The sequence below is a fragment of the Salmo salar genome, chromosome ssa02, assembly GCF_905237065.1.
Source record: "Salmo salar chromosome ssa02, Ssal_v3.1, whole genome shotgun sequence".
Classification (NCBI taxonomy): Eukaryota; Metazoa; Chordata; class Actinopteri; order Salmoniformes; family Salmonidae; genus Salmo; species Salmo salar.
In genome coordinates, this window is record NC_059443.1 from 28,389,214 (window position 1) to 28,403,940 (window position 14,727).

Genomic DNA, 14,727 nt, shown 5'->3' on the forward strand with positions numbered 1-14,727 from the left:
TTGGCCTACTTCCCAAACATCCCTTCACACACCCCAACACTACAATGAAATTATCAAATAATCCAATCATATTTTAAAACAAAGGATATTTGGAAGACATTCCTGATCGTATTCGATATTATTGTTATTATTAGGTTATTTGCATCATTGGCTAAGTGATCTTTTTGATAAATCAACAATAGCCAAACTAATTGTGGTAGGCTAAATGCCACAGTATAGTTTGTGAGTTACTTTTATCTGAACAGCGGTTCCCTGAGCGGTTCCCTGCGCAAAAATTTTTATATATTTTTTGTATTCGAGCGGCACAAAAGCATGATTGATAGATCATTGGCAAATCACAGAATCCCCTGTTCTTATTTGGCCAATCGTTGGGTATCCTGGGCGGGGCTTGCAGCTCTGCTGGAGTGTATTTTTTTCTTCCCTCTCGCAAACCGGAGAGAGAGAATCCCAAAAATGACAACCAGATTGCAGGGGAGCAGAGCAGAGAGTGAGTGAGAGAGAGACTGGGAGAAAGAAAGAACTCAACAACCCGTTCAGTTTCAGAGAGAGAACAGAGAATCAGCCAGCGCATGTTTTATTTTACAGCTTCATACTCGGCATCTTGTGGAAAATCCCGACTTTAGAAATGTAGTTGGATACAAAGAAAACCTGAGAAGAGTACACCAATGTGTTTTTGAAAACAAAAGCGTTAGCATAAACGTTTCCTGTTTTTTGACAGCGTAGTGGAACGGAGAACCCCTTGGTTTGAACCCTGTTCTCCTCTCCAGTTGTGCGAAGATCACTGTCTGCTACAATACAACCGTCAAGATGTGTGACCTGATGCCAGCTTCGCAACCTTCTGAAAAAATCGGCAAAATGAAAAAGTTGCGAAGAACTTTGTCAGAGAGCTTCAGTCGCATAGGTAAGTAGCCTACCCCTACTGTAGCGGTTATAGTGCAACAATGCATAGCCTATCGCAGTACTAACGGTTATGGAAAACGGTGCTGCTGTAGCCTAGGGAACTAAGTTATTCTAATAATGTCCACCCCAGCTAGTCGGGACGATAGCGGAATTTCACTATTACAAAAAGCTTTACACAAAAAACACAGGTGGCATTCACACTTGTGGCAATCACTTTTACGACATTACGATGATGCATTATGGCAATAACTGTCATTGTGATGCTGCCATTCAACACATTGTTACACTGTGACGGTAAATTACATTAACCAGATTGCATTCTAAATACATGGCTGTCATATTAGCTATGTGAATATTGTAAATGGTTAGTTCATGTTGAGTGTTATCATTACTGCCATATAAACATCGGTAATTGCCGATGTGCTTATTGTAAAACTGGAAGAAGCTTGCTATCCAAATGGTCCGCGTGCGTAAACTCAGGCATCTAAGCAGGTACACACACTGCATCTCTCTCTCTCTCTCTCTCTCTCTCTCTCTCTCCTCTCTCTCTCTCTCCCTCTCTATCTCTCTCTCTCATCCCGGTGTTGGTCTATACGGTTTGGTGCATTAAAGGCTCACCAAAATTCACCCCCTATGTGATTTGTCTCCCCCCAAATTAACGGCTCAGATGCAACAAGAATAGGGAACATTTACCAATATGAGGCTGCATGAAAAAAAAGGTCGGCATTGACTTTTCTGCTGCATGGATTGTCCTTGTCCATGTTGGTCACTGTTGCTGCTGATATCTGCATCAGCGCATCAACGTGGTGCACTGCACTATATAGGCATTGATTGATCACTCACTGTCTGTCTGTGTTTCACGGACGGTTTAACAAAGAGCGTTACAGCTTAGTTTGAGAAGTTAGGCTTCTTGTAACCAAGTCATAATGCGACATCCCTAATGTATTCCAGTAGATATTATTATTTCCATACATGTCCTAATAATACACTCACACTCAATGTCACATCATAGTTCAGCCTGGTCTCATAGACTAGACGTAACATAGTAATTGAAAATTCTGGACCCTCAAATTAGTACAATATGTTACCTTTGGTATGATTACATAAGACAGATTGTTACTTATGGCAACAAAAACGAAGGTAGGGTGGTTGGTCGGGGTGGAAAGGTTGCGAGTTCAAAGCTCATCATGGACAAGTTTAGAATTCTAGCTACTTTGCAACTACTTAGCATGTTAGCTAACCCTTCCCCATAACCCTAATACTAACCTTAACCCTTCTAGTTAACCCTTCCCTTAACCCTAACCATAATCCTTTAACCTACACTACTGTTCAAAAGTTTGGGGTCACTTAGAAATGTCCTTGTTTTTGAAAGAAAAGCACATTTTTTGTCCATTAAAATAACATCAAATTGATCAGTAATACTGTGTAGATATTATTAATGTTTTAATGACTATTGTAGCTGGAAACGGCTGATTTTTAATGGAATATCTACATAGGCGTACAGAGGCCCATTATCAGCAATCATCACTCCTGTGTTCCAATGGCACGTTGTGTTAGCTAATCCAAGTTGATCATTTTAATAGACTAATTGATCATTAGAAAACCCTTTTGCAATGATGTTAGCACACCTGAAAACTGTTGTTCTGATTAAAGAAGAAATAAAACTGTCCTTCTTTAGACTAGTTGAGTATCTGAAGCATCAGCATTTGTGGGTTCGATTACAGGCTCAAAATGGCCAGAAACAAAGCACTGTCTTCTGAAACTCGTCAGTCTATTCTTGTTCTGAGAAATGAAGGTTATTCCATGCGACAAATGGCCAAGAAACTGAATATCTCGTATAACGCTGTGAACTACTCCCTTCACAGAACAGCGCAAACTGGCTCTATCCAGAATAGAAAGAAGAGTGGGAGGCCCCGGTGCACAACTGAGCAAGAGGACAAGTACATTAGAGTGTCTAGTTTGAGAAACAGACGCCTCACAAGTCCTCCTCTCCTCAACTGGCAGATTCATTAAATAGTACCCGCAAAACACCAGTCTCAACGTCAACAGAGAAGAGGTGACTCCAGGATGCTGGCCTTCTAGGCAGAGTTCCTCTGTCCAGTTTCTGTGTTCTTTTGCCCATCTTAATCTTTTCTTTTTATTGGCCATTCTGAGATATGGCTTTTTCTTTGCAACTCTTCTTAGAAGGCCAGCATCTCGGAGTCGCCTCTTCACTGTTGATGTTAAGACTGGTGTTTTGCGGGTACTTTATAATGATGCTGCCAGCTACAATCATTCTAGCTGGCATGATTGTAGCTCTAGCTACAATCAAGCTACAAGCATGGTCCAATTTGATGTGGACCATGATTGTAGGCTATTTATCCTACCTTGCTATTCCAGGCTATGCTACCACCTTGCATGTCAATTGCTAACTGTGCTAAGCTCATGTACAGTAGGATCTGCAAAATCACAACTCTATCCTTGTCTTTTGACTGTTACTGTGTATTTACAGTACATCACTATGACAATGCAGCCTTCTGAGGTTAGCCGGGATGAGACTGTTGGCCTACTTCAGGGATCATCAACTAGATTCAGCTACGGGCTGATTTTTTCTTGAGCGGATGGTCAGGGGGCCGGAACATAATCACAAATCATTTGTAGACTGCAAATTGACTAAAACATAAGAATTTTAAACCTTTCTTACATTTGTACACGATCGCATACACTGTATATCTCTGTATTATGTGTGGGAATACTTTGGAACCGATTTCCCAATTATTATTTTTTATGTCCAACAATAATAACAATAATTAAAAAAGTCTGATTTTATTAAAAAAAAAAAATCACCCGTGGGCCGCCAGTTGTGGAACCCTGGCCAACTGTATATGTCAATATATATAAAACAACTTTTATTTAACCTTTATTTAACCTTTATATTTTACTTTGTCACCATAAATAATAACTTGCTTTACTGTTGAATAATTAATATATATATCCCACACGGATGAAACGTTGCATCGTTTGTCGTCTTCGTTTGGAAAGAGAATGGCATGCATTTTATTTTAGCTTGTTCCTCTGCTTACAAATTCACATTCATCCCATAAGCATGGAATACAAATGTAGTCTGAGTGATTTAAGGAGGTTAGTTTAGTTGTAGCTTCAAGGGGGATATGTTTCATGTAGGATATAAAGGAAAGCAGTAGAAGTTATGGGCCGATTTGGTTTTCTGAAATGTGAGAGTATTTGTTTTTTCTTCTTTACTTTCGAGTGAAGTTGGGCAAAAATTGTCTCCCTGTTTTTCTCCCTTTATGTTGTATGACTCCCACACAGTTCTTTCCTTGATGATCAGAAATGCATGCAGTTGATGTAGACTATTCTTTCTTTTCTATGCTCCTCCTTACCATGGTATAACACAGTGACTTGTAGACAGGTGATATCATTTACAGTATCTTATATTTATGTTCTAGAATACGAGTCCATGTTTAGTTCTGTTTTGGAAATGTTCAATATGTCAGACTTGTATGTGAAGGAGTGTTCAAACTAATAACAATGGTACAGAGTCTTGTGTATTGACTCAAGTCCCCATTTACTGTAGTTGTAATGATCCTGCTGTGTTTTCTACTTTGAGGAAATTCTCCTCTCCTCTATGTGTCTCTGTTCTATGATGAGAAAGATGCAATTCTTTGGCTCCGCGTCTAGATGACTCTGCCTCAAAACAATGCCATTGACATGAATAAGTCATTTTACATCAAGGCCAAACAAAATACTGTTACTCCCATCTGCAACTTCCCCTTTCTCATTGTGACAGATTAGTTGTGATACCCTCCAATCAGATAATTATTATTGACTTAATTATGAGAAATTTGTAATGAAAAATATATTTATTAGGCTATGTTTCCGAAAAGCATTTTTCAGCACTCCTCCCAGGCAATGTGGATTGGTTTGTCTTTCACAGTTAAAAACAAAGCTAAAGATAAGATCTGGTTGGCACTGAATGTGCCATACAGTACATCTAGCTGTCAAGGAGGAAACAATCACACCGGCAACACAGCATTGTTTACCTTCCTTTTCATAAATACGAAGAATATAGCTGTCCAGTGCAATCACTATGACTTCCTGTAATTATATTTATAGTGGAGAGAGAAGACAAGACCTCCTCAGTCACAACAATGGGCTGCTAGTGTTGTGTTGCTCTTTCCCTGCCACACCTGGGTTCAAATATTGTTTGAAATCTTTCAAAATTACTTAGCATTTGTTTAAGCCTGCCTAGAATGCCATGTGGGTGGGGTGTGCACTTTTGGGACTATTCTATTGGGTTCTGTTGCGCCAGGCAAGATCGATCAAGCACAGCTAAAGTATATTTAAAGATTTCCAATACTATTTGAAGTGAACCCAGGTGTGTTCCCAGCCATTCACTAGTCTACTAATGATGATGCAGTGTCTGAAAGGTCAGTCTAATAAAGCACAAACAAACTCTTCTTCTGAACGCTGCCAGTGTCGGAGCATGTTGATTGACCTCGGACTGTCTGCCTTAATGAAGGAAGCATAATGAATCTATATCACACGAATAGGAAATCAGGACACCATTAGAGGGCTGTGTGTGTGCGTACTGTACGTGTGTGTGTGGGTTATGAGTGAGTGTACACTGTGGTTGTAGTCACAGTTTTTGTTCCCTGTTCAAAAGACGTCAATGTGAGCTTGATTTTCTTCTTCTCTCTATTTTCAGCTTTCAAGAAAGAGGACAGTGGCTTTGATGAGGTGAGTTCAAAACCAATGAAATTTGGACAGCTGGTGAAATGATTGGCACATTTTTCAGTGCAATACAACAATATTTGATGTTAATGCCTATTGTGTTTATTGTGTGGTATCATGGATTGAATTCATAGACAGACAATACTGTGGTGGTACTGTATGCAGTTCAGTAATTTATTTCTATGAACAGTCATTAGATAGGATTTGTAATGTATTTATGTGTACTGCATCAGGGCTGTCCTATCATCTCAGTAGTCCTAGTCCTCTGGGCCAGTGTTTGTCACTAGGAAGCCAACCAGACACATTATTCTGTGGACAGAGAAACTAACATCAGAATGATGAAAGTATTAGAGAATGTTTTCCCAATGTATAGCAATGCTTGCATGCGCGTGTGTGTGTGTGTGTGTGAGTGTGCTTGCATGCGCGCGTGTGTTGATGAGGAAGCCGATAAGGCCGTAGACACTAGGATGTAAATGTTAAATGCGTTGGCAGGGAAATTCTGCTTGCTTGCTCTTTTGTGTTGAAGTAACATAGATTTTCTTCCCAAGCCCTCAATGCGGTGCTTTAGATTGGTATCTAAAGAGATGTTCTAGGTGAAAGATAAGGCTTAACTCCTGTGGTCTCTAAGCCTTTCCCTTTTCCAGTTGGAAATTCAAGTACACAAGGTGTAGAGAGACTGAGGAGACAGCAGCCAGTGTGAATGTTTGCTGATCTTGCTTTGGTTAATGATAACCTTATCTGTTCAGCTTATGAAGGCGGTGATGGTACAGGCAAACCAGGGATTGCATTAACTAACTGAACAGCTCTACACTACACAATTTTGCCACAAATTCCCCACGTTTTTGCCGTCCCAGATCGGGGTGAAATCCTTTGAACTTGGGCTAGGATCAATACGTCGGGACTCGCATAGTTTGAGTGGGTCAAGGACGCACCGATGATGGCTGTTGCGTTCTCCAGACCCCTGTCATATGTCCCGATAATTTTGGTTGTGCATCTTGTAGTATGAGCAGTGCTACGACGAGATTGGGCAAGGACTGCTGCCAATAGCCAATGAGCAGTCAGCATGTGAGACCAAAGCAATGATGGCGTAAAGGAAAGCAACAACAACACGCACCGTGTGGACCGAGGTGATGGAGGACAGATTGGTGGAGCTGTGGAGAGAACTTGGCTGCCTTCAATGTGCAAGTTCGTTTTACATGGCCCGGTGCCCCAGATAAGCGCAGTTTGCTCATTCCATTGGTCCTTAAGTGAAATCTCCACCCACCACGCAAAACAAACTCTACCAATAATACATCTGTGTCCTACCATGACATAAACCAAAAAGATAAATTCATATTATCGTTATTATTTCATTTTAAGTTCATATTCTGCGCCTCCGGCTTTTTAAAAATGTTTCTGCACATAATAATGTGCACACCTATAAAACAGCTCACTGTTTGCGTGTCAGCATTTTCTTCCTACGACAACCGAGAAACGCAGGGCAGGATCATCTAGGGAATCATTGTGTAATGTGAGCAGCCACGTCCTGGGGTTGAGGATGGAAGGAAGGAAATATTTGGGACAAGGAAATCATGAAATGTGACCACGTCCAAGTTGTTAAGATTTTAGAAGTCATGTAGTGTAAAATCTCTGGGGATGTCCCCTCCTCCCATGTCCCTGTATTCTTGCAAAGCCCTACACAGATTATAAGAGTGATGGGCAATTACTCTTTGCTGCCCTCTCTCTCTCTCTCTCTCTCTCTCTCTCTCTCTCGCTCTCTGTCTGTCTCTTTCTCTCTGTCTCTTTCTCTCTCCCTCTGTCTCTCTCTGTGTCTCTCTCTGTCTCTCTCTCTGTCTCTCTCTGTCTCTCTCTCTCTGTCTCTCTCTGTCTCTCTCTCTGTCTCTCTCTCTCTCTCTCTGTCTCTCTCTATGTTCCTCTGTCCTTTTCTTTCCTTTCACCCTCTTTCTTTCTGAGGTCCAGGCCACGGATCAACATCTCTCTTAGGACTTTACATAACACTGGCCTGGACTGGTGCTCACTGCCTTCTCTGTCACTCTCTGTCTCTTTCTCTCACTCTCTCTCTCCTTGTCCCGCTCTCCCTACCACCTGTCAGTTCATAATGAGCATCGTCTCTCCCTGCTTGTGTATAGAGAATCTGACCACTGGTGGACTTACCATTAGGTAGAAGAGGCAATTGCCTCAGGCCTCACATCATCAATGGACCTCATGAGCTGGGCATTTTAAAATAATATTAAAATAAATTCTACCCCCCCCCCCTCCGCTCGAGACAATAAATACATCTCCATCATAATCTGTGTTTAAGATAGAGATATCCACCGATGTTGGCGGAAGGTGGCAGAGCTACAGCAGTGTTTGTCAAATTAGATAACTCGGTACCAGGGTGAAAAATGAATGGAAGTGAATAGGGCATTTCCACGTCAAAGGTATACAGGTTTTTTCATGTATGAATATGTCATTCAATTAGTTTCTATAGGATAATAGCAGTAAGGCCAAATGTAATATTTCATCAAATAATAGTTTTTGTATCTTAAAATTCTAAATCAAATATCTAAATCGTCCGTGGTATGAGCATCTTAAAACAATTCCATATGTTTGTTTAGAAGTAGTCTCACGTTGCCATACCTCCAAAATCGCGTCGCTGTGTGGAGAATTTTGTATTGCAAAAACAGTTTGAATGGTCTCTGGCTCCTAGGGGCAATATTTTGATTGGGTGTTTTCAAGAACCCTCCCCCACATGCGTATTGCCAGGTGTTATGTTCGGCACTGTTTTCTGACCGGATAGGACACATTTTGCAGAGAGTTGGTCCGTATGCTAGTTTGCAACATTGCAATGGTTTACGTCTGGTCTCCACCCCATTTTGCTATTTAGGAAGGACTGGTTCTCGACCCAGCCCTGGGTACTTGGACTCTAGGAGGATACAATACACATTTCTTCAGTAAAAAGGCAGGTGCTGCTGATAAAACTGCCATCGTTGTCTAAGCAGAGGACATTACATTATGTGTAGCCCATTTATCTGACGCTGTCTGGCATGTCATACTCTTTTTTGGCCAGACAGCATCAGATATTGTCACGCCCTGACCTTAGAGAGCCGTTTTAGTTCTCTATTTGGTTAGGTCAGGGTGTGGTGTGGGGTGGGCATTCTATGTTATCTATTTCTTTGTTTTGGCCGAGTATGGTTCCCAATCAGAGGCAGCTGTCTATCGTTGTCTCTGATTGGGAATCATACCCTGGAGGCAGGCCGGGGAGTATTGCCGTTCGAAGGAGGAGATTGAAGCAGTGAGAGCAGAACGACGACGATACGAGGAACTAGCACGGCAACGACGGAAGCACGAGAGGCACATGGGGAGATTGGCAGAGTCAGGGTTGAGACCTGAGCCAACTTCCCATGCTTACCGTGGGGAGCATGTGACCAGTCGGGGACCGTGTTATGCGGTGATGCGCACTGTTTCTCCAGTGCGCATTCACAGCCCGGTGTGCTTGTTGCCTGCTCCCCGCATTTGCCGGGCTAAAGTGAGCATTCAGCCAGGACGGATTGTGCCGGCTCAGCGCTCCTGGTCTCCAGTGTGTCTCCTCGGCCCAGGATATCCTGCGCCAGCTCTACGCACTGTGTCGCCAGTGCGCCTTCACAGCCCAGTTCGTCCTGTGCCAGCATCCCGCACGTGCCGGACTAAAGTGAGTATTCAGCCAGGATGGGTTGTGCTAGCTCTACGCTCCAGACCTCCAGTGCGCCTTCATGGTCCAGTATATCCTGCACCGGTTCTACGCATCAGGTCTCCAGTGCGCCTCCACAGCCCTGTACGTCCTGTGCCTGCTCCCCACACTCCCTGAAGTGCGTGTTCCCAGTCAGGTATGTCCTGTGCCTGCTCCCTGCACTCTCCCTGAAGTGCGTGTCACCAGTCTGGTGCCACCTGTCCCGGCTCCATGCACTAGGCCTCCAGTGCGCCTGCTCAGTCCGGTGTGTCCTGTTCCTGCTCTCCGCACTCGCCCTGAGGTGCGTGTTACCAGTCTGGCGCCACCTGTGCCAGCCCCACACATCAGGCCTCCAGTGCGCCTTCCCGTTCCAGAGCTTCTGGCGACAGTTCCCAGTCCAGAGCTTCTGGCGACAGTTCCCAGTCCAGAGCTTCCGGCGACAGTTCCCAGTCCAGAGCTTCCGGCGACAGTTCCCAGTCCAGAGCTTCCGGCGACAGTTCCCAGTCCGGAGCCTCCTGAGACGGCCTGCAGTCCGGAGCCTCCTGAGACGGCCTGCAGTCCGGAGCCTCCTGAGACGGCCTGCAGTCCGGAGTCTCCAGCGGCGGTCTGCAGTCCGGAGTCTCCAGCGGCGGTCTGCAGTCCGGAGTCTCCAGCGGCGGTCTCCAGTCCAGAACCTCCAGCGGGGGTTCCCAATTCGGAGCTTCCGGCGACAGTTCCCAGTCCAGAGCTTCCGGCGACAGTTCCCAGTCCGGAGCCTCCTGAGACGGCCTACATTCCGGAACCACCTGAGACGGCCTTCAGTCCCGAGCCTCCTGAGACGGCCTTCAGTCCCGAGCCTCCTGAGACGGCCTTCAGTCCGGAGCCTCCTGAGACGGCCTTCAGTCCGGAGCCTCCTGAGACGGCCTGCAGTCCGGAGCCTCCTGAGACGGCCTGCAGTCCGGAGTCTCCAGCGGCGGTCTGCAGTCCGGAGTCTCCAGCGGCGGTCTGCAGTCCGGAGTCTCCAGCGGCGGTCTCCAGTCCAGAACCTCCAGCGGGGGTTCCCAATTCGGAGCCTCCGGCGCTGATCCACGGTCCGGTTGATCCACGGTCCAGTTGATCCACGGTCCGGTTCCTCCGGCGACGATCCACGGTCCGGTGACACAAAAGCAGAGGGATCAGGGAGCGGAGCGGGGGCAACGCCCCGAATCGGAACCGCCACCAAGGGTTGATGCCCACCTGGACCCTCCCCTATAGGTTCAGGTTTGCGGCCGGGAGTCCGCACCCTTCGGGGGGGGGGTACTGTCACGCCCTGACCTTACAGAGACGTTTTATTTCTCTATTTGGTTAGGTCAGGGTGTGATGTGGCGTGGGCATTCTATGTTATCTATTTCTTTGTTTTGGCCGAGTAGGGTTCCCAATCTGAGGCAGCTGTCTATCGTTGTCTCTGATTGGGAATCATACTTAGGCAGCCTTTTCCCACCTGTGTTTTGTGGGTAGTTGTTTTCTGTTTTGTTATTCTGTACCTGACAGAACTGTGCGCTTTCGTTTTTCCCTCACGTTATTTTGTTTGAGTGTTTTTTGATAATAAAAATCATGAACACTTACCACGCTGCGCTTTGGTCCACTCCTTCCAACGAAACCCGCACCAGATATATGGGCTACATATAGTAAGACAGAGGGGTGCTGTTTCGCTAGCTCGGATGCTTTCGTCGGTGAGATAGTTTTAGCCTCTTGCGAATTGAAGGAAAGTTGGTGGGTGCACAGTGCACTGTTTGGATGCTGGAATTATTTTTGGATGAATGTGCGAAGGTAACCTACTTTTGAAGTGATTATTTGACAATCAGATAAAAAGATCATGACTGGTTGTGTTCAAATTAAAAGGTAATACAGACTGGTCTCTGACTGAGGCCTCCAAATCACTAAGCCCGCCCCTGGCACTGACTGAACTCTTTCTCTCTCTCAATTCAATTCAATTTAAGGGCTTTATTGGCATGGGAAACATATGATAACATTTTCAATGCAAGTGAACTAGATAATAAACAAAATTGGGAAAAAAACGATACAATGTTTACAGTAAACATTACACTCACAAAAGTTCCAAAAGAATAAAGACTTTACAAATGTCATATTATGTGCAAATAGTTAAATCACAAAAGGGAAAATAAATAAACATAAATATGGGTTGTATTTACAATGGTGTTTGTTCTTCACTGGTTGCCCATTTCTTGTCTCAACAGGTCGCAAATCTTGCTGCTGTGATGGCACACTGTGGTATTTAACCCAATAGATATGGGAGTTTATCAAAATTGGGTTTGTTTTCTAATTCATTTACATTTACGTCATTAAGCAGACGCTCTTATCCAGAGCGACTTACAAATTGGTGCATTCACCTTATGATATCCAGTGGAACAACCACTTTACAATAGTACATCTATATCTTTTTTTGGGGGGGGGGTTAGAAGGATTACTTAATCCTATCCCAGGTATTCCTTAAAGAGGTGGGGTTTCAGGTGTCTCCGGAAGGTGGTGATTGACTCCACTGTCCTGGCGTCGTGAGGGAGCTTGTTCCACCATTGGGGTGCCAGAGCAGTGAACAGTATTGACTGGGCTGAGCGGGAACTGTGCTTCCAAAGAGGTAGGGAGGCGAGCAGGCCAGAGGTGGATGTGCCCTTCTTTGGGTGTAGGGACTGATCAGAGCCTGAATGTACGGAGGTGCCGTTCCCATCACAGCTCCATAGGCAAGCACCATGGTCTTGTAGCAGATGCGAGCTTCAACTGGAAGCCAGTGGAGTTTGCGGAGGAGCGGGGTGACGTGAGAGAACTTGGGAAGGTTGAACACCAGACGGGCTGCGGCGTTCTGGATGAGTTGTAGGGGTTTAATGGCACAGGCAGGGAGCCCAGCCAACAGCGAGTTGCAGTAATCCAGATGGGAGATGACAAGTGCCTGGATTAGGACCTGCGCCGCTTCCTGTGTGAGGCAGGGTCGGACTCTGCGAATGTTGTAGAGCATGAATCTTCAGGATCGGGTCACCGCCTTGATGTTAGCGGAGAACGACAGGGTGTTGTCCAGGGTCACGCCAAGGCTCTTAGCACTCTGGGAGGAGTGGATCTGTGTAATCTGAGGGAAATATGTCTCTCTTATGTGGTCATACATTTGGCAGGAGGTTAGGAAGTGCAGCTCAGTTTCCACCTTATTTTGTGGGCAGTGTGCACATACCCGTCTTCTCTTGAGAGCCAGGTCTGCCCACGGCGGCCTTTCTCAATAGCAAGGCTATGCTCACTGAGTCTGTACATAGTCAAAGCTTTCCTTAAGTTTCGGTCAGTCACAGTGGTCAGGTATTCTTCCACGGTGTACTCTCTGTTTAGGGCCAAATAGCATTCTAGTTTGCTCAGTTTTTTTGTTAATTCTTTCCAATGTGTCAAGTAATTATCTTTTTGTTTTCTCATGATTTGGTTGGGTCTAATTGTGTTGCTGTCCTGGGGCTCTGTGGGGTCTGTTTGTGTTTGTAAACAGAGCCCCAGGACCAGCTTGCTTTGGGGACTCTTCTCCAGGTTCATCTCTCTGTAGGTGATGGCTTTGTTATAGAAGGTTTGGAAATCGCTTCCTTTTAGGTGGTTGTAGAATTTAACAGCTCTTTTCTTGATTTTGAATTATTATTATTATGGCTAGAGGTCGACCGATTATGATTTTTCAACGCCGATACCGATTATTGGGGGGCCAAAAAAGCCGATACCGATTAATCGCCCCTTGTTTTTTTTTGTTTTGTAATAATGACAATTACAACAATACTGAAAGAATACTTATTTTAACTTAATATAATACATCAATAAAATCAATTTAGCCTCAAATAAATAATGAAACATGTTCAATTTGGTTTAAATAATGCAAAAACAAAGTGTTGGAGAAGAAAGTAAAAGTGCAATATGTGCCATGTAAAAAAGCTAACGTTTAAGTTCCTTGCTCAGAACCTGAGAACATATGAAAGCTGGTGATTCCTTTTAACATGAGTCTTCAATATTCCCAGGTAAGATGTTTTAGGTTGTAGTTATTATAGGAATTTTAGGACTATTTCTCTCTATACAATTTGTATTTCATATACCTTTGACTATTGGATGTTCTTATAGGCACTTTAGTATTGCCAGTGTAACAGTATAGCTTCCGTCCCTCTCCTCGCTCCTACCTGGGCTTGAACCAGGAACACATCGACAAAAGCCACCCTCGAAGCAGCGTTACCCATGTAGAGCAAGGGGAAACAACTACTCCAAGTCTCAGAGCGAGTGACGTTTGAAACACTATTAGCGCGCACCCGGCTAACTAGCTAGCCATTTAACATCGGTTACACCAGCCTAATCTTGGGAGTTGACAGGCTTGAAGTCATAAACAGTGCAATGCATTGCGAAGGGCTGCTGGCAAAACGCACGAAAGTGCTATTTTGAATGAATGCTTACGAGCCTGCTGCTGCCTACCATCGCTCAGTCAGACTGCTCTATCAAATCATAGACTTAATTATAACATAATAACATACAGAAATACGAGCCTTAGGTCATTAATATGGTCGAATCCGGAAACTATCATCTCGAAAACAAAACGTTATTCCTGTTACATTGCACAACCTTCAATGTTATGTCATAATTACGTAGAATTCTGCCAAATTAGTTTGCAACGAGCCAGGCGGCCCAAACTGTTGCATATACCCTGACTGCGTGCAATGAACGCAAAATGACACAATTTCACCTGGTTAATATTGCCTGCTAACCTGGATTTCTTTTAGCTAAATATGCAGGTTTAAAAATATATACTTCTGTGTATTGATTTTAAGAAAGGCATTGATGTTTATGGTTAGGTACAGTTGTGCAACGATTGTGCTTTTTTCGCAAATGCGCTTTTGTTAAATCATCCCCCGTTTGGCGAAGTCGGCTGTCTTTGTTTGGAATAAATAGTCTTCACAGTTCGCAACGAGCCAGGCGGCCCAAACTGCTGCATATACCCTGACTCTGTTTGCAAGAGAAGTGACACATTTTCCCTAGTTATAAAAAATTCATGTTAGCAGGCAATATTAACTAAATATGCAGGTTTAAAAATATATACTTGTGTATTGATTTTAAGAAAGGCATTGATGTTTATGGTTGGAACAACGTGTACCTAAGTGATTATAGGCAACGCAGGACAGGCTAGATAAACTAGTAATATCATCAACCATGTGTAGTTAACCTCTCTAGGGTAGGTGGCACCAAATCGTCCCACCTACGTAACAGCCAGTGTAATCCCGTGGCGCGTTATACCAAAACCTTCAAAAATGCAAAAACTTCAATTTTTCAAACATATGACTATTTTACACCATTTTAAAGACAAGACTCTCGTTAATCTAACCACACTGTCCGATTTCAAAAAGGCTTTACAGCGAAAGCAAAACATTAGATTATGT

The 14,727-nt window shown here is 44.1% G+C and overlaps 1 protein-coding gene across 5 annotated transcripts in view; it reads left to right on the plus strand.

Moving 5' to 3' along the window:
• The first annotated feature begins 431 nt into the window (after positions 1 to 431).
• Positions 432 to 14,727, plus strand: part of LOC106579405 (cyclin-dependent kinase 14) — a 215,627-nt gene continuing 201,331 nt past the window's right edge. For 3 of the 5 annotated variants that reach the window (XM_014159277.2, XM_045701627.1, XM_045701603.1), the window contains exons 1-2: positions 432 to 901; positions 5,606 to 5,637. In XM_014159277.2, coding sequence (XP_014014752.1) covers positions 808 to 901; positions 5,606 to 5,637 — 126 coding nt within the window. In that variant the 5' untranslated portion in view covers positions 432 to 807. Of the gene's footprint in view, positions 902 to 1,218; positions 1,393 to 5,605; positions 5,638 to 14,727 lie in introns of those variants that run through there. The other 2 variants (XM_045701610.1, XM_045701614.1) reach the window with 1 other exon arrangement.